Source organism: Vipera berus (assembly GCF_964194415.1).
Source record: "Vipera berus genome assembly, chromosome: 1".
NCBI classification, from domain to species: Eukaryota; Metazoa; Chordata; class Lepidosauria; order Squamata; family Viperidae; genus Vipera; species Vipera berus.
The window spans coordinates 320,227,139-320,250,837 of record NC_138202.1 but is presented as its reverse complement, the minus strand read 5'-3'; the positions used below and the strand labels follow the sequence as shown (position 1 = coordinate 320,250,837).

The 23,699-nt window shown below is 39.0% G+C and overlaps 2 protein-coding genes across 3 annotated transcripts in view; both read left to right on the top strand.

The window, feature by feature from the left end:
• LOC308665257 (neuronal PAS domain-containing protein 4-like) overlaps positions 1–9,283 on the top strand; it is a 28,627-nt gene extending 19,344 nt beyond the window's left edge. Inside the window, exons 7-9 of the mRNA XM_081323057.1 lie at positions 2,687–2,831; positions 4,923–5,857; positions 8,743–9,283. Coding sequence (XP_081179183.1) covers positions 2,687–2,831; positions 4,923–5,857; positions 8,743–8,777 — 1,115 coding nt within the window. The 3' untranslated portion in view covers positions 8,778–9,283. The remainder of the gene's footprint in view (positions 1–2,686; positions 2,832–4,922; positions 5,858–8,742) is intronic.
• Positions 9,284–9,455: 172 nt separating this feature from the next.
• The window catches only part of RRP36 (ribosomal RNA processing 36), a 33,576-nt gene continuing 19,332 nt past the window's right edge, over positions 9,456–23,699 (top strand). The window contains exons 1-2 of one of the 2 annotated variants that reach the window (XM_081324696.1): positions 9,456–9,645; positions 12,654–13,115. In XM_081324696.1, coding sequence (XP_081180822.1) covers positions 9,618–9,645; positions 12,654–13,115 — 490 coding nt within the window. In that variant the 5' untranslated portion in view covers positions 9,456–9,617. Of the gene's footprint in view, positions 9,646–12,649; positions 13,116–23,699 lie in introns of both variants that reach the window. The other variant, XM_081324697.1, reaches the window with a different exon arrangement.

Sequence of the window (23,699 nt, the reverse complement as noted above, 5' to 3'; positions counted from 1 at the left end):
CTCTTATTTGAATTCCCTTAATTTTTTTCCAAATTCCGTATTTTAATCAGTAATATCTCCAATGTTAAAACAAATAATAGAGGTGATAACGGACACCCTTGCCTTGTGCCCTTTTCAATATTACATACTTCAGTCAAACTATTATTAACAATTATACGGGCTGTTTGCTTTTGATATAATGCCCTAATTGGCTGTAAAAATTTATCCCCAAAGTTCATTTTATCTAATACTTTCATCAAGAATTGCCAATCCAGTTGGTCAAAGGCTTTTTCAGCGTCCAGAAAGATCAGCACTGCAGGGATCTGGTTGTTCCTTTCCAAAAATTCCAACAAGTCAACTATATGCCTCACGTTATTTTTCATTTGTCTACCGCTAATAAACCCAGTTTGGTCACCATGAATTATCTGTTGCAGTACCCTCATTAATCCATTAGCTAAGACCTTAGCAAATATCTTGTAGTCCGTATTCAAAAATGATATTGGTCTATAATTTCTTGCTTGAGTGACATCCTGATCTTCCTTCGGGATCAAAGAAATAAAAGCAGTTTTCCAAGACGGAGGCACCCCTCCTCCCTTTTGAATTATCTGAAACAATTCCCTTAGAGGCTTTATCATCTCCGACTATAAATTTTTATAATACACCGCAGTCAATCCATCCGTGCCTGGCGCTTTGCCCACTTTCAATTGTTTAATTGCCAAAAGAATTTCTTCCTCAGTTATCAGTTGATTCATCTCTTCCTTTTGCTCTTGTGTAAGAACCGGAATATTAGCATCCCTCAAATATGCATCAATATCTACTTCATTAATCTTATCTCTAGCATATAATTTAGAATAAAAATCAACAAAAACTTCCTTAATAAGGTTCTGTTGATACACAACCTTACCCTTATGTTCTATTTTGTCTATATTAGAAGCCCTCTGCTTCTTCCTTAACATATAAGCTAACCATCTACCTGGCTTATTGGCATTACAAAAAGTATTATGTCTAGCAAACCGTAAGTTAGTTGCCACCTGATCAGCCATCAACTTAACAAACTGTCCCTTTAATAGATTAATAACCGCTTTAATCTTCGCATCCGATGGATTCAAAGTTAGGGCCTTTTCTTTTTCCTTAATTTCATTCTCTAATTCTTTCCTCCTAGATTCCAAATTACGTCTGTATTTATTGTTCATATATATTAACACCCCTCTCATATAAGCCTTACTAGCATCCCAAACCATATCCATAGAAGTACCCTTATTCATATTAGTTTCAAAAAAACCCTTCATCTGCTTTTTGCATTCTTCCACATTTTCCAGATTTCTAAACAGGTTCTCATTTAGACGCCAAGAGCGCCTATCTCTGTTATCCTTATCGATCTCTAACCAAACTGGACTATGGTCAGACATAGTTCTTGGACAAATCTTTGTCTTCTTAATTCTAGAAAAAATATTGTTAGTGATTAATATAAAGTCAATCCTGGAAAAAGATTGATGTCTATCAGAAAAAAAGGTATAATCCTTTTCTTGTAAATTCCTTTCTCTCCAGATGTCTCGCAACTCCAAATCATCCTTCATCTCAAAAAAGGATTTAGGCAATCTAGCATGACTTGGAGTACTCCTAAAAGAGCTACTCTTGTCCATTTGTACATCCAAGACACCATTCCAGTCTCCCATAAAAATAAAAGATTTATAATCCAACTGAGTAATCTTGCTGTGTAATATTTTTTATTTTTTTTATTTTAATTCCATTTATATCCCGCCCTTCTCTGAAGACTCAGGGCGGCTTTACAAACTTAGCAGTAGCCTTCATTCTATGTATATGCCTGCTTATTAGGGCTTTCACACACACACCCCAAGCGGCATTATTACAAAGTCAGCTTATTGCCCCCAACAATCTGGGTCCTCATTTTACCTACCTCGGAAGGATGGAAGGCTGAGTCAACCTTGAGCCTGGTGGGACGCGAACCTGCACTAATTGCAGGCAGCTGGTGTTACTTAAGGAGGCATTAGCCCACTGCACCGCGGAGCGGACAGCCTGGAGATGGCTGTCTTCGGCATTGCCTCGCCACCCGGAAGCCCAGGAATACTGAGAGTTGAAGTCCCCACATCTTAAAAGTTGCCAAGTTTGAGAAACATGGTGCTAGACTCTACCCCCCCAATTGCTTCTTTCATAATTGTTAGTTTTGTAAAAGTCTGGTTCCTACTTCCATCTCTGCTACACCTACCTAAGATAAATGTTAAGACTTTCACAACATTTCACAAATCTGCACAACACTTGAGGTGATATTGATATGATCTACTTGTTGTTAGTAACCATCTTTTAGTAGGAATCTGGACATAACAAAATGATAATCTTTCATACCTATTACAAGTCACGTTGCCCAAATAATCTTAGGCATGAATCAACTTCAGTATATTTATATGTGGACCTTCTATCATTGGCTTGCCCTACTGAGTTGTAATGGTTGCAGAAAAAATACGTGAACTGATGTGAGAACTTAGAGTCATACCAAATTCCAATCCAAGTATATTTTGGAAGTCTTAAAAGATATATATTTAGAATTCATAACTAAATAAATCCCTTTTGAAATCCTTGGTAATATAGAAAAATGGAAGAGATTTCACTTAATCTAGGCTCCTTCTTTCTTCCTGTTATGTTGCTACATTAAATGGCTTATCTGGGTATTTATTTTAAATGTTTATAGTTTCAGCACAGAGAACTGGGAAAAGCAATCAGCATGTAATCATACGTTTATGCTGCAAGGACCTGAGCTGGGTCTGGGTGCAAGTCACTGCAGCGATGGAGAACGGAAAAGGAAAGCTGATCACTTGCACAAACCACATCCTCAGGTAAAAACATTGACAGCTCAAGTGATATTTAAACCATAGGTCCCCAACTGGCCACCAGGGACCAGTTCTGTGGAGAGAGGTTTTTCCACGGACCGGAGAGTGTGTGGTTTTGTGTGCTGCCTGCATCCCGCGGATGGGGCTTTGCTTGTTTGTGCGGCATGCCACAGCCCGTTACCAGTCCACGGACTGGGGGTTGGGGACCCCTGTGCTAAACCATAATGTGGCTTGTTTCATTTGTGGGTTGAATATTGCATAAACTCAGCTACTTGTCGTCGATTACATGTGCCATGTGGACTACTATTAGACGTTTAGAGTGAAATGGCTGCAACAATCACCTGCATCATACTATCATCCAATCATTATCATCCTGTGTATCCCCATGGTTTGCTGAATAAACCACAACTGACTGGTTTCACACATTTGTGTGAAGTCTTAAACCATGATTTACAAAGCACAGTAGCTGACATCACTAACCCATAAACAAACCACATAATGGTTTAGCAAGATGTAGAGACTTACTATTTGTAAATCATAGTTTTGGGTTGAGCATAAAGTTTGAATCTGTTACTTGTGGCTTATTCAACAAACTGGAGAAAATACAGCAGGACAATAATTGGATGACATGGTAATATGTCAATAAAATCAATAAAAATTCCCCACTAGAGCAGACTTCCTGATCCTATTCATTTTCAGGTCTGCTGGAGGAAGGCAGCTGGCAGAAATGAGATGGGAGGTAAGAAGCAATGGGTGAAATAAGCGATAGCTCTGTTGAAGGAAATAGAAGCATTTATGATTTCTGGTCTGCAATCAGAAATGTCTGTTTAGAGACCTCCAGTCTAACACAGAAATAAATGCTACCACAAATGCCATTAGCTATATGAAAAAAAATTAGATGAAAAGGTTGGATAAAATAACGAAGTGATTTTTCTCAAGTGTCTGTGAAAGCAGGACACTACCTGGACACTACTAGGACGCGGTGGCTCAGTGGGTTAGGACGCTGAGCTTGTCGATCAGAAGGTCGGCAGTTTGGCGGGTCGAATCCCGAGTGCCACGTAACAGAGTGAGTGCCTGTTACTTGTCCCAGCTTCTGCTGACCTAGCAGTTCGAAAGCACATGAAAATGCAAGTAGAAAAATAGGGACCACTACGGTGGGAAGGTAACAGCGTTCCGTGCGCCTTTGGCGTCTAGTCATGCCAGCCACATGACCACGGAGATGTCCTTGGACAAGCGCTGGCTCTTCGGCTTTGAAACGGAGATGAGCACCAGCCCCTAGAGTCGGAAACGACTAGCACGCATGTGCGGGGGAACCTTTACCTAAATCAAAGATAAGCATATTAAACTATTACAATAGTTCTTCAAATCATACTCTCTATTGAATTTAGTATCATTTTATCAAGAATTCTGTTGCTTATATTGATTAACTGAAAAAATAGATCTATGAAAACCTTAAAGTCTCCTATGAATCAATTTGATCTGTGATGACTCTAGGGAGACAGAGAGAGAGAGGGGGGGGGAGAGAGACTAGCTTACAACCCTTCAATTTCATGGTGGTCTATATAACTAAGTCTAATCATCTTTAATTTTTCTAAGATCAGTCAGATTCTGCTAGGTCTCATACAAACTAGGTCAACATCAGAATGCTTTCCAATATAGACCATACTTTCTCAGCCTGGTGTTCTTCAGGCATTTTTAAACTACCATTTCTAAATCTCCCAGTTAATTTTGTCCCTACACAATTATAATTGCTGAAGGAATTGTCAATTCAGATCAAAATATTTTCTGCAAGTGATGCTTGAATTTAGTTTCCAGGCTCCTTATTTTTCTCCTAACAGATTGCTTATGTTTGCAATCTGAGTTAGCTCAGTGTTAGATTGGTTTTACAAATGGCTTCTTTCGCTTCCTATGCTGCATTATTAAGGTTCATAATGATATTTGGGGCATCAACTGTGAAAATGCCCTGAAGCTTGTAGTTCAGTTTTCTTACAGTATATATAATAAATAAAAGCTACATTTAGCCTCGCTGGCGAGGCCTGTGACTTTGTGTGATTTCCAGTGCTGTTCGACTCCATGGAACTGTTTATATTCTCACAGGGACAAAGCAGCTTTCTATATCCAGAACCAAGACTCCTCAGACAGAGGTGTTTTTCCAGCTTCCATAAAACAAAGCCATTGTTTTGGAAACACACTACAGCCACTGAAGCCAAAGGAAGTCAACTTTTTCCTTCAAGAACCAGCCAGGGAAGAGGCACTTGAATATTCTTCTTCTCAACTTCCAGAGGCTTGTAACGTAAAGTTGGTTCCTGCTCCTCTTCAATCTCCATTTCCAATCGGGATGACTGTCCCTAGCAGGAAGATTGAAGCCGTCAGTGCGGAGTTGTCTCAAGAAACCCAATTTCCCTTTCCCTCTGCTGAAGGGCACAAGTATCTCTCATGCCCAGAAACTGAGGATAGGCTGACCTGTTGCAATCCTGGTGGTCTTTGCTCTCCAGAATACACATTTTCCTCTGACAGCAGTTTTTCTATAGACTCTTCTCCTTTATTTGCAGAAAGGCCATCTACAGTATTGTTTCCAGCAATGAATATGAGCCTTGATTCAGACAGATGGGCTATCAGTATGCTAGCTGATCAAATCCGCTCCCTGGCTGAAGTCTTCTCTCAATACACCAAGCAAAGGTCTCAGGAGTCTCTTGGCATTCACTGGCCTGGGCATCCTGCTGAGGCTGCCCCTCTAGGGGCAAGACAGGACTTGGGGGCTAATGGAGCCATTAACTTTTCAGAAGAAATATCAGTGGATGAAGGAACCATCACCAGTATTTTAAGCAATTTCTTAGATCATGATGTCCAGAACCAAGCCAGTTCTGAACAGAGACCAACAGGCCATTTTCACTTAGCGAATACCCAGCTGCAGCTTTCTATGCACCAGACACTTGTACCAGAAACAACTCCTTTGTCTTTCTCTGAAACATCTGATTCCAATCTGCCTGATTCCCAGTGGGATGGAAAATTCTGTAACATATATCAGCAAGGTATGGCTCTGCTTTTATCACAGTAGTACCATTTAAAAAATATACAACCACTGAAGTTAATACGATCCTGCATAGACTTTGTCATGTTTGACTTAGGGTAGCATCTGATTATTTTTTTAGATGAAATCCACTGTGCACACCCATGTGTATACTATCTCTCTCTGTACACACACACACACACACACACACACACACACATCACAGTTTTCTTTTGGGGTAAACAATGTTATGCAAAAATGAAGAAAAGGAATAAGTGATAGTAAGTCAAAGAAATTAAAGTTATAAGAGAAGACAAAGAATGGGGAACAGATCTTATCACTACTCAATGATTTCTATATTTTTATACATTCTCAACAATCAATATGGTATTAGTTCATCTTTTTATATGCTAGCATTTTCATTATTAATTATTTCCTGCAGTTCCATTCCACAAATTCAAATTATCTTCATTCAGTTTACTACATCATTTCCCTTTCACAAGTGACACAACATACCTATCCCAAAGGTGCTTTTTCAAGAGACAACTGGACTTTTCCCCTTTTCTTTGAAGACTTTTCCCTTTCACCCAAGAAGCATCTTCAGCTCTGACTGGATTGTGGGGAATGGAAGAATTTATATTCCTTGCAGACAGTTGGTCATTTGCATTCTTTTAGAGAATTCTGGAGGCCACCTGGAGGTTTATCTGTGTCCTCAGGGTCACCTGAGTAGTGCAAATGGATGTAGAGCCTTCTTGGTACTGCTGAAAGGCCTGTGTTGTAGACTGAAGATAAAAGATGTAATATTCCTCCTCCTTTGTTGAGAGAGGGCTGTTCAGTTTTGACATAAATGGCCTCTTTGACCCCCTCTTTCAAACCAGCGGTCCTCTCTGTCCAAAAAGTGGCCTTTGTGTCTTCAAAAAAGTGGCCTTTGTTTTTTAAATGCAGATGGACTGCTGAATCTTGTCTTGATGGGATTTGTTCTCCTATGCATTGTACTACGTATATCAGTTTGTGTCTGGGTGTTTGTGTCTGGATAAAATCTTGGAGTGGATAAAACACTCAGACAAAAACTGAGCAACGTGGTATATGTGGTACAATGCAGTGAGACATTGGGGAAAGTAAACAACCACTTCATAAATGCATGGCACAACATAGGGGAAAAAATCCATCAGGACACGATTCAGCAGTCCATTTATATTTAAAAGACAAAGGCCACTTTTTTGAAGACAGCAAAGTCCACATTTTGGACAGAGAGGACTGCTGGTTTGAAAGAGGGTTCAAAGAGACCATCTGTCAAAATTGAACAGCCCTCTCTCAACAGAGGTGGAGGGATACAATATCATCTATCTCCAGTCTACAACACACTCCTTTCAGAAGTTCCAAGAAGGCTCCACATCCATTTGCACTACTCAGGTGACCGTGAAGACACAGATAAACCACAGTGGCCTCAAAATTCTCTAAAAGAATGCAAATGACCAGCTGTCTGCAAGGAATATAAATCTTTCCATTCCCCACCATCCAGACAGAGCTGAAGATGCTTCTTGGATGAGAAGCGAAACATCATCAAAGAAAAGCAAGAAAGTCCAGTGGCCTCTTGAAAAAGCACCTTTGGGACAACCATGACCTGGATGACTGAGAATCTCCATAGACATACAGCATACCTATGGGTTTTTTTTTCCATTTCATTAACTCATGCTTTTTATCACTTATTTGACTTACATCCCAAACCACAATCTTCCATACGCCGTAGTCTTTACCACTTAGGCCCATAGATGTTGATTTCTACTGATTAATAGTCTTTCATATAATGCTTTTAGCAAGATAACATGCAGACTAAGTTCCCAGTCTTAATCATACCCATTTCACATTGAGCATTTCCTGCTCATAGTAATAACAGTTTGTTTGTTTTTAATCATTTATTCGTGTCTGACTCTTAGTAACTCTATAGGCAAGTGCTCTCCATGCTATCCTGTCAAGCACTGCTTCTTTCAATTGTTGCATATTCAACTTTGCATCAGGTTTTGATGTTATCAAGTCAGTGTGTTCTTTGCTTGCCCCTTCTTTGTCCACTAGCCATTCCTGGTATCATTGCCTTCTCCAATGAATTCACAAGCATAACATGGCCAATATAATTTAATAATACTGTAATAATACCATAAAAATGTACTGGGTAATTTTGATCTATTTAGCACAAACATGTCCATATTGCTTTAAGCAAGGGGGAATCTCTATTCTAGACACTACCTTAGAAGTGAACATTCCTTAGAAGTGAACATACTGTTGCCCACATCTCATGACACAGGGGTCATATACAGTGTAAATAATGCACATCCAGGATGTTGTATACCTAATTATTGTGATCTGTAAATCATGGTTTATATCATGAAATGTGCAACCTGAAGCCTAGGATTGCAGGTAGCTCATGTCCCCCCCCAACTTTTTTTCTTTTTCTTTGGCAAATTTATGAACACCGTTGCCAAAAACTGGTATTATTTCTGGCCATTTATTCTGTAAAATATCAAAAACTAAAGTTTAAGCCCAAAGTAGGGTTAATACAATTTATAAGCGTGCAAAACCTTGAAATTTCCTCTCCCAGAATCAATGGAAAAGCCAGATTCAGGTAACAAAGGTCTTACACTAATTTAACCGCTGCAGTGATACAATTTGATACAAATGTAGCAAGAAAAGTCAATAAAAATGGGGCAAAACTCACTTAACAAATGTCTCACTTTGCAACATAACATTTAGGCTCAGTTGAGGTTGTAAGTGGAGGACTACCTGTATTCCACCCCAGTCACGCTCCCAACCTCAGGTTTGAAGGGGAGCATCAGAGAAAGAAATTCCCTGTGGACTGTCAGGTAACTCAACAAGCGTGCCCTTTCCTATTCTTCTTCTTCCACTCCACAGGGGCCCAAGCAGAGGAAGCCGCCGCTTTCTGTTGACCTTCCAGAGGTGCCAACGCTTGCACATCAGTCACGCGCGCCTTCCAACACGACTTAGGTCAGGGGTAGGCAACCTCGGCTCTTTTAGGACTCATGGACTTCAACTCCCAGAATTCCCGAGTCAGCATAGCTGACTCGGGAATTCTGGGAGTTGAAGTCCATGAGTCCTAAAAGAGCCGAGGTTGCCTACCCTTGGACCTAGTAGGTGCAACCCATTTCTGTTGGCGTGATTACGAGTAAATCAGTGAACGTGGCACAAGATTCAGAGGAACGGAGCTCCCTGGACCTGGAGGGAGGAAGGATGGAAGGGAATTGGCACCAAATCAAGCCAACGGATAGCCGAACTGCCCGAATTACTTTGCTGTTTATTCCTGATGCTGCGGAGAGCAAAGCGAAACGACTGACTTAACAACCCACTCCTGAGAACAAATAGACGAGGCGGGTGGGAGCTTGTTGCGGGGTTTCTTGCGGGGGAGCGGGCTCGCCCGGTTGTTTGTAAATAAAGGCATTACGGTAAAAAAAAACCAACCCTTTCCAAGCTCTTTCTGTTTATTCGAATGACGTCAAGAGGAAGGGCGGGGTGGAGCCCCGGGGAAGCTGGCTCTCTTCGGGAAAGCTCCTCCTTGCCCTCCCCATCCGGAGTGGTGATTTCTATGCGCGCATGCGCACCTGGGCTGACTCACATGCCCGGCTCTTTGTGACTTCCGCAAACCTCAGCCCCCGCGCCCCAGTCGTGCCGTTGCCAGGAAACGGAAAGGAGCTGCGGCGGCGTGACCTAGCAGCAGGCCGGGGAGATCGCGGAGGCAGGCCGGGGAGAGGGACGGAGTGTGATCGTGTGGGATGAGCCTGGGCAACCCGTCACAGGCAGGTAGAACTCGTGTTTTACAGCCCCCTCCCCGATTGTTCGCATCTCGTTTCCTAGAGACTGCCACTTCCGGTGGAAGACCCTCAACTCCCCTCGAATGGATACCGCTCATCACTTTGTTACCGACTAGCAAGTGGGAAAGGGTAACGTTGGAGGCCTGCAAAATTGGCGGACTAATAGGAATCGTTACTTGGCCTGTCACAGACTTGGTAAAATTGCTGTTTAGCTAAAATCTAAGGCAGGGGTCTTCAAACTTGGCCCTTTTATGACTTGTGGACTTCAACTCCCAGAATTCCTCAGCTAGCGCGCCTGGCTAAGGAATTCCGGGAGTTGAAGTCCACAAGTCATAAAAGGGCCAAGTTTGAAGACTCCTGATGTAAGGCAATACAATGAGACTTCCAAGTTCATAGGCAATACTGTAGTGCAGGGGTAGGCAACCTCGGCTCTTTTATGACTCGTGGACTTCAACTCCCAGAATTCCTGAGCCAGCTTGGCTGGCTCAGGAATTCTGGGAGTTGAAGTCCATGAGTCATAAAAGAGCCGAGGTTGCCTACCCCTGCTGTAGTGTATGCCTTTTCATTTTGGATAATAGGGAAATAACATATTGCTGGTAGTTTCATAGGGGTGAAACCATAAAATATTTTTAAGTGCCTCCTGAAATACTGTATTGTTTTATACACCAGGTTTTTAACTTCCAGGAGATATTTCTATTTCTTCTATATGTCTGACATGTTCTTAATTGATTTTTTAAAAAAAACCTACATGAAACCAATAATGAAGGCTTGGCATTTCTAGGGTTCATTGATAACATTGTTCCATCACAATTTTAGTGAAGCAGTGGCCTGTCTATCCATTTGCTTCATTTAACAAATCACAAAGAGGAAATCCACAGCAAGTACTGCTTTTACAATTTCCCACATTTTATGTGAACCATCTGAAAAGGAGGACATTTGTAATCACCTCCCCCTACATGTTAGAAAAATTCCATCAATGACAAACTGCCATGTTTTTATAGGCACTAACTAGGTCATTGCATGCTAGAGTCCCAAGTAATATTTAAAATTATTTTTTGTGGTGAAATATGAACATTTAATTCTGTGTGTCAGAAACAGCACTTTAAACTTTAGGGCACCTCTTTATAATGGGGGAAGCAATTTTGGACTTCAGCTCTTTTTAGTTCCAGCTAGCAAATACCGGTAACTGTAGAAGTTGTAGTCCAAAACATCTGAATGATGCCAAGCTGCTTGCCTTGTTTTTATTTATTTATTAATGGGACTTATATCCCGCCCTGTCTCCCGAAGGACTCAGGGCGGCTAACAACAATTTTACCTGCTTAAAGCAGAACTTGGTATGAGACATCAGTGTAAAAAGCTGGTCACTCCTGCTATCCTACTTTATCTCTGAGCAATTAAAAGAAGATCCAGCCTTATATACTGTAACTCCATCACAATCAGCCTTACAGCGAATTGCAGAATAGTCTAACCTGCCTCTATCCCAGAAGCAATACATGAACAGCAAAGCTTGATATAGTTACCAAATTTTGACATTGTTAAAATGCTCTAAAATACAACACAATGACCTGTTAATATTTTTCTTCATTAATTAGCTCTTGTATCTAATAATTGTCAATATCCTGCTCTTGAATATTGACAAAGCCTCTTATATCAATATACTAGCCATAGATTTGTCTGTTAACATTGATTTACTTTGAAACTGCCCAGTTAATGCACTTTTAGTAGCAAAGGGATCAGGTCGGAAAATAAACTACTGGATTCTACATATTAGATTTTTTTTCCTTGAAGAACTAAAATTCTTATTCAGAGCACAATTTTGTGGTTGCTTAACTTCACTAAATACCAGCTTTGGGCAGAATAGGTTCCTCTTCCTACAGTGCAATAGAGAGAAATACATTACTGCTCTTCTGTTAGTTATGAATTAGAGTTTGAAACCTGCTTAGAGAAATAGATGGTAATAGCTTAGGAAGGATTCATAGACTCTAGGAAAAGACTGGGCTTGTTTTTTTTGAATATTTTTATTTATAGTTTCCTCTCCTTATTTTAATGTGACTGAAATTAACACTAAAAGGAATTATTAAATCATTTGATGTATGAACTCTGGGTTCCTACCATTTTTTTCTTAAACAGCTGAACATTATACATGTATAAAATGTCTCATATACATATAAAACCTACCTACTCAAGATAGTTAGATCTCTTTCTGGCTCTAGCAAGTAAGATTACTTGGTGAACATTGAGCTGAATTTAGGTTCTTTCAGTTAGCAGAACTTTGGAAGAACTGAACAAGCTACTTCTCTGACACCCACATTGGTTACTTTATTTAAAAGGTTTAGAACACAATGGAAGCAGTGTTCATCTCTTCAGTTTTGTAATGTTTCAAATAGCAGTTGGCATCCATATCTGAAATATAATGTAAAGGAATTGGAGGTGCTGCTAGATGTGTCTGTGATGATATAAAATAGGTTAAAAGAGAAAGAGATATCTGCATTCTTTAATGAAGAATCCTAGTACCACAGATCTTTAGATAAGGAAATATACATCCGAGGCTGGCCAAAAAATTCAACAAGTTATTTTTTCCACAAGTGAAGCAACTTCCATATCTGCTCTTCAAAACAGCCATTTCATTAGCTATTCTGCTGGAAGTGTCTTCTGGGCATGCACATGAATAACCTAGAAGATCTTGGAAGGACTTCTTAAGTAATTGCAGTGATGCTTTGAACAACTCTAGTGACTTCTTACTGTTTCAGGAGCAGATCCAGAAGGGGTATTTCACAAACAAAGCATGTTATCAAATGAGTACAGTGCCATAATTCCTTCCCAGTTTATAAACTCCTAGTTTATTAACTGTTTTAATGCAGCTGTTTTTCATCTGGGAATGTGCATAAGATGATTTCAAATTTGAGAAATATAATTAGACAGCCAATCCCATTTTCTGTTACTGAATTATAATGAAATGAAGGCTAATAGATTTTTTTTCTTACTTGAACTAGTGAGTTGACGCGTACAAAAATACCAGAAGCCTTATGAAGCAGGTGCGTGAGAATAAAGCTGGGGGCCATCCCCAAAAGAAGAATTCCTCCTCTGGTAAGGACAATAAGACTCCAACAGTACAGACTCCGGATATCAGTGGGCAGATCGGTATCTTAAATCGAAAACTCTTAGGCCAAAAACGATCTCTACAAGTTTTGAGCAGCATGGGAGGTGGTGCTGCGGGAAGTGCTGATGATGCCAAAAGACCTAAGCTCTTGCCTGAAGTGAATTCACCTAGCCAAGAATCTGAAGAGGAGTCAGATGACAGTGATTATGAGAGAGTGGAGAGTGATAATGACGTCAGTGATACCACAGAGAGTGATGAAGATGACGGGGATGAAACTGACAGTGATGCATCAGAAAGCAGTAATGAAGACCCTGAAGAAACCGCAGGCCAGCCTTCTTCAAGGCCTGATTTAACAAAAGGTAAACATTGATGCCTAGAAAAATGCAATAAATTGTGCATCTCTGTGTCACTGATCAGCAGTTCTGAGCTTTTTTTCCCCCCCCCTTCTAAACGATTTTGGGATCATGTCAGTGAACATACACTATTTGCTTAATTTAGTTGTCCCCAAACTGTTCTCTTGATTGCGGCTTTGTTATATAACTGTCTTGTTATATCTGTCACTCATTTTGTTAGCATTGGCAGGGATACCCTTTCTGCATGACATACTAACATGCTGCACATCTCTATGTGATGTTGCAAAGATGCCAAGAAAATGGGATAACCAACAGTTTCTTTCAATCACTATATTTAAATGTTTTAAACAAAATGAAATAATAAGGGCTCACAAAAATATGTAACTAGCTTAAATGGTTGCATATATGTTGAATAATAAGAGTGTCCAGACTTATTTTCAGGAATAAATTCAGTATTCCCTGCAAAGCTTATCATTATTATTCTGTTGCAAATTAGAAGACAAAGGAAAGAACATAATGGTTTATTTAATAAAATTAAGTGGGTTTCTTGCAAAATGAGATTTGAATTGAAGATTTCCAGATTCACAATGCTCAAGCTTTGCTGTACCTTGCTTTTCAGTTGGGGCAAACTCAACAGTGTTATAGTTGAAAAGTGTAATAATCTGTAAAGCTGGATATCTTTAGAAAGATAACATTTTTTCATAATGATATGTGAGAAATTTTTTAAACCTGAGTCAAATGAGTGATAGAAAATTGGACAATTTATTTTTCCCTTCATTATTATGATAGTAGGTTAAATTAAAGGAATTAATCCCTACCTACATGTTTACCTAGCATGTTATTCCTTGTGAGGTAAACAACTTTGTACAAAGTGCAGAAAAAGGGTAAGAAGTAGCAAGCAAAAGAAATTAACGGCAGAAGATATAAAAATTAATACCTTTTAAAAATATTAAATATTATTCTGCGTGTTTTATCTGTTCTGTACTGACATAGCCATATGAAATTATGTGCCCCTGGCTACTGACAGGAAAATATGTGACAGTCTTTGATAATCTCCTTTCCCAATATTATTGCTTGTTGAAAATTCAAAGCTTGATGAATAAAACAATATTGGGAAATGAGCATTGATGCTGAAAATAAGCATTTTCATGAATCATATTGACTGCTGCAGTAAGTATCTGTACCTTACAATAAATCAGTTTAGCTACCATATAAAAGCCAACTTTGCCTTTTGATAATTGTATAGATGTTATTTTCATTGTCAGGTCTGTTAAGAATTAACTGCAGTGTAGAGTCATAAATAGATGCTTCAGCTTTCAGCCAAAACTACTACAGGGTCTCCTTCACAGAATGAGCTTATTAGAGCATTGTGAAACTGTTGGCAAGAAGCAGCCTGGAGCGTTAATAAAGAACAAATGAAGCTTTTTCCAACTTGAAAATACATTTCCTAAGTGTAATAAGCAATATGACGTGATCATAAATGTACTTAGGTGAGACTTCCTAAGGCAGGGTTTAAGTTGGTATTTGAATTCTTGTTTGGATATCCAGAAAGATTAGGCTGTGATAAAATCTAGTTGATCAGAATCTGACCTGTCTTTCAAAGCAGTGAGATTAGACGAGAAGACATGCACATTAAATATATTCAAATAATAGTTGATGTCAATCCATGTTGTTTTCACTGTTTTGGAGTTATGCAGCCATGTATTCATAGTTATTATAGGACACAGAAATCTTTTCAAATGAGAATTGAGATTCTTTTATGCTGACAGCCAACTTATGCAAAGTCTAAGAAAAATAGAAGGTGGTGGGGTGGGGGGGATAATTAGTTGTCATGAATAATAGTAATATGTGGCTATAGGCAGCACAGAATCTGGCCATGGCAAAAAAAATCTGTTGCAAGGAATACAGGACATTATTTAAGAACAAAATAAGTACAAATAATTTAGTTTCAGACTTAGATCAGTGAGAAAGAGGTCTGGTGATAGGTTTATATGGTGGATTGATATAAAACATGCTATTGTTTATTTATGTTATTAATACAGAAAATGTGAGAAACAATTTTTGGTTGTGGGACTTGTAAACACCCTGTATCAATATCACCTCTAATATGTGTGAAATATGATCAAAAAGAAGAAAGAAATCAGTATCCTGAACTGAATAAGCTGAGAGTCTAAATTCTGCCATTCTGTGACTGTGAGAGAAGGGTATATAAAAGTCTTGAGAGAAGGGAAAAATGAAGTTACACGTGTTGAAACTGGAGGAATGAAGCAATGAAATATAATAGTTGGATATTTGTGTGAGCTTGTTTCTTCCATTTGTTTTGATATAATTTTATTAAAAGTTTTAATAATTCTTTCTATAATCAATGTAATCAAGAGAAATTGCAAGTTATTTTTTTTTAGTTTCATGCAAAAAGTCTATAAAGGGTTTCCAGTTAGCAATAAACATAAATATTGTCTTTTCTCTGATCAAAGAAGTCAATTTAGCCAACTCAGTAAGTTCCAGTCATGTAACTGCAGGATGCTGCAACCAATCATAAATGCAGGCTGGTTGCCAACCCCCCAAATTATGATCATGTGACTTGAATAGTGCAATGGTTGTAAGTGCAAGAACAAATTGTAAATTGTTTTTTTTTCCAAAGCTGTTGTAATTTTGAATTATCATTAAGCGAACAGTCCTACATTGAGGACTATTTCTTACAGATAGTAATTTGTTCATTTAGATCAGGCATGTCAAACTGCCGGCCCATGGGCCGGATGCATCATACTGAAACTGCGCCCACCCCATTGCCTGCAATGGGGAAAAAGTTGTGAGGTTGACATGCCTGATTTAGATGAAGACTGAATTGTATATACTTGCCTATATAAGGCAATGTTAATGCTGAGAAAGAAGAGAAAATGTGGGATATAGTTTTAGAATATAAATAAAAACTTGATTCAGTGCAATGACTTGTCAAAAAAATGTTTATAGCAGTGAAGCATGGACAAAATTGCCAACTGAGACCCACCTTTGGAATGCTGTTCAAGGCCAAACTTTATAGTGAAAGCTGTGTTGTTATATGGTAACCAAAATCAAGATTTGTCTAGTAACACTCTTTAGACCAGGGGTGTCAAACTCAATTTCATTGAGGGCCGCATCAGCATTGTGGTTGCCCTCGGGGGGCCGGGTGGGCGTGGCCTACTGGGTGGGCATGGCCAGCTCTACATTGTTCGCATCAAGGGTGCCTATGGGGGCCCGGGCAGGAGTGGGACAGATCTGAGGGTCTCTGGCAGGAGGAGGGTATCTGGGCCAGAGCCAAGGCGGTGGGGGCTGTTCCCTCACTGTTTCCAGGATGGCTTCGTGGGCCACATGAAACCACTTCGCGGGCCGGATCCAGCCCCCGGGCCTTGTGTTTGACATGTCTGCTTTAGACTAATATTTTATTAAAAGTCCTAGCTATAGTGTAGGTCAGACTCCTTCTGATTTATAGTTACAAACTGAATCTGAATTCAGTAGAACAAAGTTGCCATTCATAAAATCTTACCAAATGTGAATGAAATGGAAGTCATTATGGTATTTTCTGAGCATTATGGAGAGCATACAGTATAGTGTTTTCTCCTGAGAACTTTCCCATATTAAAGAGGCAAGAGTTGATATGGATAGGTTTAAATTAAGAATACAGGTAACAATATGAGAAACCCTGATTTGAATAATACATTTTTAAACACCTACTTCATTTGTATTAATTTGTGCTGGAAGAGAAACAGATTTTGATAGGTAAACATTTCCATTAAACAAATTGACTTCCTGAACTTGGCACAAAAATTAGTATTTCTTTCTGCTGTTTAGCAAAGGGAACCTATTTTTATTATTATTATTATTATTAGATTTTTATCCCATCTTTTATTACTTTATAAGTAATTCAGGGTGGTAAACATATATAATACTCCTTGATCCTCCTGTTTTTCCCACAACGATAACCCCGTAAAGTGGACTGGACTTAGAGTGACTGGCCCAAAGTTACCCTGTTTTATGTGTTATTTAAGCAATTAAATAATTTTTCAAGGCAATAGAATTATTACTGCAGCATTTTGGTACATGTACATTCAGATATCCAAGAAAATAAAATAGAACGTATTCCAAATAAAGCGTGCACAATATCAAATGTACTTTGTATTTATTTCTGTTACTCAGTTTGGTATGGGAGTTCTTGGTTCCCTTCGTTTAGGTAAGGATCAGACCCAGCTGATGATCGTGACACTCATTGTAGCTTTTGGAGTTGTCACAATTGTCTGGATTTATAATATGTGTAAAACTGAATTTCCTATTATGTTTTGGAATAATTTGATTTTGATACTCATGGACTTCTTTCTAATATATTATGAACTTATTTAATCCATATCGCACATTAAACAGACTTGATCAAAAGAAAATCAGAATTTAAATCAATCTAAAGAAATAGTAATTTCTTTATTTAAAATTAGTTATCTTGTCTTTTTTTCTTCTATCAATGAGTAGAGTACCCGCTGAGATCTTTTGATTTGTATATCCTAGGGCAGTGCAAGCCATTTGGAGGAGTGCTTCATAAAACGCTTTCTGAACTCAACTGTGCAAAGCACTGAAGCATAGTGTTCCTCAATGTAGTTTCCTTAAGGGCCTCCACTTGCTGTCTGGCCACTCATGTCCATGCTTAAGCACCATGTATGCTGCTGAAATGGATACTTTACTTGCCAACTGTCCAGATGCAAGGAGGTGCTTGAGCTAGCTGCGCTGAGCCTTCTAGATCTAGAAAACATAGTACTTTGGGTAGTAGCGAATTGGTGGGACAGTGCCCTCTCCAAATGATTTTGTACAGTCCTTTAAGTATGTGATTATCAGGGTAAAATAATATGTTTAAATTTGTGGGAATAACACTTAACAAGTTACTCTCTCTTATTTTCCTAACTATATAGGTCAATTATGAAACACTTGGCATTTAAAGCTGGGATGTAGACTTGATAGGACAAAATAGCTAAACATGAAAAAAAACAACCCTAACCTGCTACTGAAGCAGATATCAGGGGAAAAGTTAGTGACAATGAGCTAAAATTACTAATTACCAAAGAGAGAAGTAATTTTGAGGATGAGTGATTTGGTATAAAAGAAAAAAAGGAGACGATAGAAGCATGAGAATTTGTAAAAAGCAGAATGTGGGAGGGAAGGAAACTTTAGATTAAAAGGAAATGAAAAGAAGGTGGAAAATGTACACCTGATGGAGAGAAAATGAAAGAAAGATGAATGAAAGCAAGGGAGAATATGAGGTAGTTTACATTCTTTTATAAAATACATTAAAATAGAAAGTGTGTCACAGATGACTGCAACCTAATAGCTTGCATAAAATTGTTATGCATTAGAAATTGTTACAGCAAGTCAGACTAAATCCATCTGAGTGTTGTCTTTTCTTTTGCACCTAAGGGTTATTTCATATATGATTTCTGTGTTAGAGAATGCTTATGCCAACCTTTCTGATCCACATACCTGCAATAAGAAAAAAAGTTCCATTACAGTGTAACTGCTAGCCTTTTTCAATAGGAAACAAAGCAAGATCCCTGGCTATTTAGAGCAGTTTCCTATAGTGCTGTGTATACTTTGTCAAAAGCTTGATATTGATATAAATATTGATGGAGAGATTCATGTTTTTTTTTAACTAGCTGTATAAGGTGTATAGGGGACGCAGTGGCTCAGTGGGTTGGGACGCTGAGCTTGTCGACCAGATGGTCGGCAGTTTGGCGGGTCGAATCCCGAGTGCCGCGTAACAGAGTGAGCGCCTGTTACTCGTCCCAGCTTCTGCCAACCTAGCAGTTCGAAAGCACGTAAAAATGCAAGTAGAAAAATAGGGACCACTACGGTGGGAAGGTAACAGTGCTCCGTGCACCTTAGGCGTCTAGTCATGCCGGCCACATGACCACGGAGACGTCCTTGGACAAGCGCTGGCTCTTCGGCTTTGTGAAACGGAGATGAGCACCGCCCCCTAGAGTCGGAAACGACTAGCACGCATGTGCGGGGGAACCTTTACCTTTACCTTTATAAGGTGTATATGTATACTTCCACAATTATATTGATTTAAACAAATATTTAGGCATGTTTGAAAACTACTTGGGAATTGTTTGGTATGAACTATAAACAGCTTGGGAACTGAATATTTTAAGGATCATTACCTGACATAAGAATTTCCTCTGTTGTTGAGGTGTGAAACAAGTGCTTTTTGGAGTTAAAAAAAACAGTTTGGGACCACAAAGGAGACTTTTTCATAGATTACTCCCTCTTTTGAATATTTTCAACAGACAAAAGAGATGTTTTATCCTAGATTAATATCATTTAGTAAGAATTTTAAGTATTGTTTTTCTTCTTAGTTCTGTTCTTTTGTTACTGTTACTATTTGGCTATTTGTCTCCCTTTAAAGCTTAATTACTGGCTTTGTTTAGTGATATACATGCTTTGTACATTTGTTACGATTTTGTGGATTTTTCTTCAGTTCTGTATAGGTGATCCTCGACTTGCAACCACAATTAAGCCCAAAATTTCTGTTGTTAAGCAAGACATTTGATAAGTGAGTTTTGCTCCATTTTACATCCTTTCTTGCCATGGTTGTTGAGTGAATCATTGGAGTTAAGTTAGTAAAACAGTTGTTAAGTGAATCTGGCTTCCTCATTGACTTTGCTTGTCAGAAGGTCACAAAAGGTGATCACATGATCCCATGACATTGCAACCATCATAAATATGAGTCAGTTGCCTGGCATCTGAATTTTGATCACTTGACCATGATGGTGCAACAATGGTCATACGTGTGAAAAACGGTCATAAGTCATTTTTTTCACTTCCATTGTAACATTGAACGGTCACTAAACACACAGTTGTAAGTCAAGGACTACCTGAATTTGACCTTCGGTAAGGTAAGGCAAAACTCTGAACATGGATGAAATAATTTAGTAGCTTGATAATAGAAATGTTAACATAGGAAAATAAGAATAAACTACAGTTCTTGAGCAAGATAAGAACTGAATCAGAGCTAAGTTTGACTGTTTAAATGTCATAGGGCATTGGCTTTACCCCCAGCAAATTGGGAGCAATAGACTATATCTCTGTGTTAATCATTCCTAACACAGAGATATAACTATTGCTCCCATTATTTTACCGGCACTCAGCCTAGGTATCTAATATTGCAAATTGTCAGTATTAGTGGTCTTTTTTTTTAAATGAGTGCTGAATCTCTCTAACCTTTCAGCTTGTGGAGAAAAGGTACAATACAGCCATATAATAATCTTCATAATGTTTTTTAAATAAAAGTGGGAGCTGTTTTTAAACAATTGCCAGTTTTGAAAAGCAACACAGATGTGTTTAAGATTTGATTAAGAGAAATACTCTTTCATATCCTGACTGTTCCTTAAGACCTTCAGAAAGTTTTGCCTAAACTGTTTTGTCGACTGGCATTGGCCCGTACCACTTGTGCCAGCAGAGGAGGCATGCTGCAGGTCCCATCAGCCTGATTATTCCAGCTGGCGGGTCCAGGAGGACTGCTGTTGCTCCTACTGTCTGGAACATCTTGCCCCCCCCCTTGATGTGAGGTTGGCCCCAACCCTCCTTTCTTTTTGTAAGGGCCTAAAGACATGGCTTTGCCCGTTGGCTTGGGTCTCCAGTGGGGGGATAATGCAATGGAGGTGGTTGTTTGAGCAATAACAGATCCCACCTCCCCACCCCACCTTCCCCACGTGTGTTTGGTTTTATATTTGTGTATGTGTGTGTGTGTGTGTCTTTGGTTATGTATGTATGTATGTATGTGTATGCAGTTCCTAGCATTTGTGTGGGTACAGCTCACAAACATTAAGGAACACAATGATATAATACTTACCAGTATTGCAGTTAATGTTGTGTGCAGTTTATTCATGGGTCTGATAATGGCTTTTATAAGGGATTTTTTATGATTCATAACTAATTTTTTGCCCGAGTTCTTCTGAACTCACATGCTGCTATGTTAATAAATTGGACGCTCAACATCTTCTCTTTCTTCCATTTATTTTGTGACACTTTCATTTCCTTTAGCCTAAACAATTCTTACATATTGATCATCATTTGTCTTTTTCCTCTTTATTAATTTTAAACAGAGAAAATTGAAGGGAAGATCAGCTTGAGAAACATACCATTTATTTATATGATGCATAGGATTTTATTTTCCTTTCCTTTTTTATGAAAATTAAAATAATGTATAACTGCATTATAACTGGACTACTACAACTCCTAGTGTTTTCCTTGAATTGTCACATATAATTCAGCATCTATTAACTTTACTCAGTTTCAGATTTTTCTTCCTTTTGTTTATAATTCTGAATATGCCAACATTATTCCTCATATAGTGTACTGTTTTCTATTCATGTCATTGCTCAGTTCCTATGAGCATTCTACGTGTTTGCAGTTTTTGATTGACTGATTGTATGCTCTCAAATTGATGTCCACTCTCAGTGACCAAATAGATAGATCTCCAAGATGATCTGTTTCCACCCTGGTCCTTCAGGATTCTTGATTTCTTAGCTTTTCATAGTGATCTCAAGAGTCTTCAGCATCAGAGTTCTAAAACATCATTGTTATGTCTAACTTTTGCAAAGTCTAGCTTTCACTTCTATAGAGACCCATGGGAATAACCATTGTCTGCCTGATTCTGATCTGGTCTAGTGATTAAGGCACCCAGCTACAAGCCAGGAAATGGGAGTTCTAGTCCTGCCTTAGTCATGAAAGCCAGCAATTACTCTCTCTCAGCCAGCTCACTTCACGTGGTGGTCGTTGTGGGGAAAATGGGAGGAAGGAGCATTAAGTATGCTTGCCACCTAAAGTTATCTGTTAAATAATAAAGGCAGGATAAAAATGCCTTAAATGTATAAATAAATAAAATATTCCCTTTTTATCATACTGAAAGCCAGCCATCCAAGCAAATTTCTTCCCCCATCCATAGTTTCCTTTCTAAGAATGGAATAAATGATAGATTTGGTAGAATTATTCCTGTCTTCCTGTTGTTTATTTTCTGATCTGTAACCCCATCATAGACACGTGCGCAGAGAGAGGGGATGGAGAGCTAGTTATAGGAAGGCAGTAATTCCCTCTCTTGGAAATGGTGGGCGCCTAAAAGTCAGGAAAATAAGAGGCCAGAGTCGGCTTCTGCCTCTGCCATTAACATTTATACGTATATAGAACCCAAATGTATGTAAGCTACAATAATCATTATCTATTTACAGCAGCCATAGCTATTGGTAGTATCCCCTAGCTATGCTTATAATAGTAGCAAGTGTTGTGACTCAGGGCCAGCCTGTGGTTTCGGCAGCCGGCTCAGATGTGTCGGATGACTCAGATGAGGGGGAGGAGGACCGTGTGGGAGACGAACCGGTTGATGATGGCGTGGAGGCTTGGCAGAGTTCCCAGCCGGGGCCCTCTTCTCAGCTGCGTGAGCCCGATAGTGCGGAAGATGATGACCCACAGCTGGCCCTGTTCAAGGACGCCCGACGCAGGAGGCAGTCGAGCAGGAACAAACAAAGAAAGAATGTGGGACTCCTCGGGAGGAGGCACAGGGAGACCACGCCCTGAGCTCTCTATAAAAGGAGTGTTTGGGGAGGGGCTGGTTGCTGAAAGCAACTTTTCCGCTTGAGAAGACAAGCTCTAGTGTTTTTGTTAACTGCGTAATAAATCTTGGCGGATGCCTTTTAGCCTTGGACGCTCTCCAGTCTCCTCTTTCTAAATAGGGGTTTGCCTTTACAAGGCCAGAAGAGGGCTGGTTCAGAACAGCATGAAAGAAATTCACATTAACACCTCTTTTTCAACCTAGGAGTATCCTTTAATATTTTTCTTGAAGTACATTGACTTTCAGGAGCATTGCCTTTTCTTGATCTCCCACACTGTCTTTCTTCTGATGCAGTCTAGAATTAGATTTGGTTTCTTGGTGTGATACCTCTCTAAGGAAATGGAATAAATATACTTGTATTTTAGTGTTTATGTTAACAGAGATTCATATAAATTATGCTACATAGATAGGAGAAGCAGATAGACACATAATTAGTAGTCATTTCTAATATAAGGTGGCATTTATCTATCAGTTAATTTACTAGGGTATCCTTATACCAGAAATGTTGAATAAGCTAATTTATGCTCAAGTAGAAATTGGTGATTGCTGAAACTCTGGTGTTTCTCAGGGATCTTCTTCCTACATCTTCTTCCTTCGGGAGAAGGGCGGTATACAAATTAAATTAATAAATAATAAATAAATAAATGTCTGGATATAAAAGCACTCAGTAATTCTTGGGCTCTTTAGAGGAACAGGAACCAAGGTATGCTGCTCTAGTTTGTCATCATTAGCACCCATACCAATGTGCAAATTGCTCCCACAGAATTTCTGAAATATTTTGGCAAAAAAATGGTGCTAACCTATGGCATTCCTTCTGATTTGTAGATTATGTTTTTGGAGAGTACTGGTATAATATTTTTATATCTTGGTAGTCCTGGCAATTATGGATCAATAACAGGTTGACTTGGTAAGGAGAAGGCAAAACAAACACAAATAGTCATGTTCATCACCTCTCTTAAAGTCAGGAA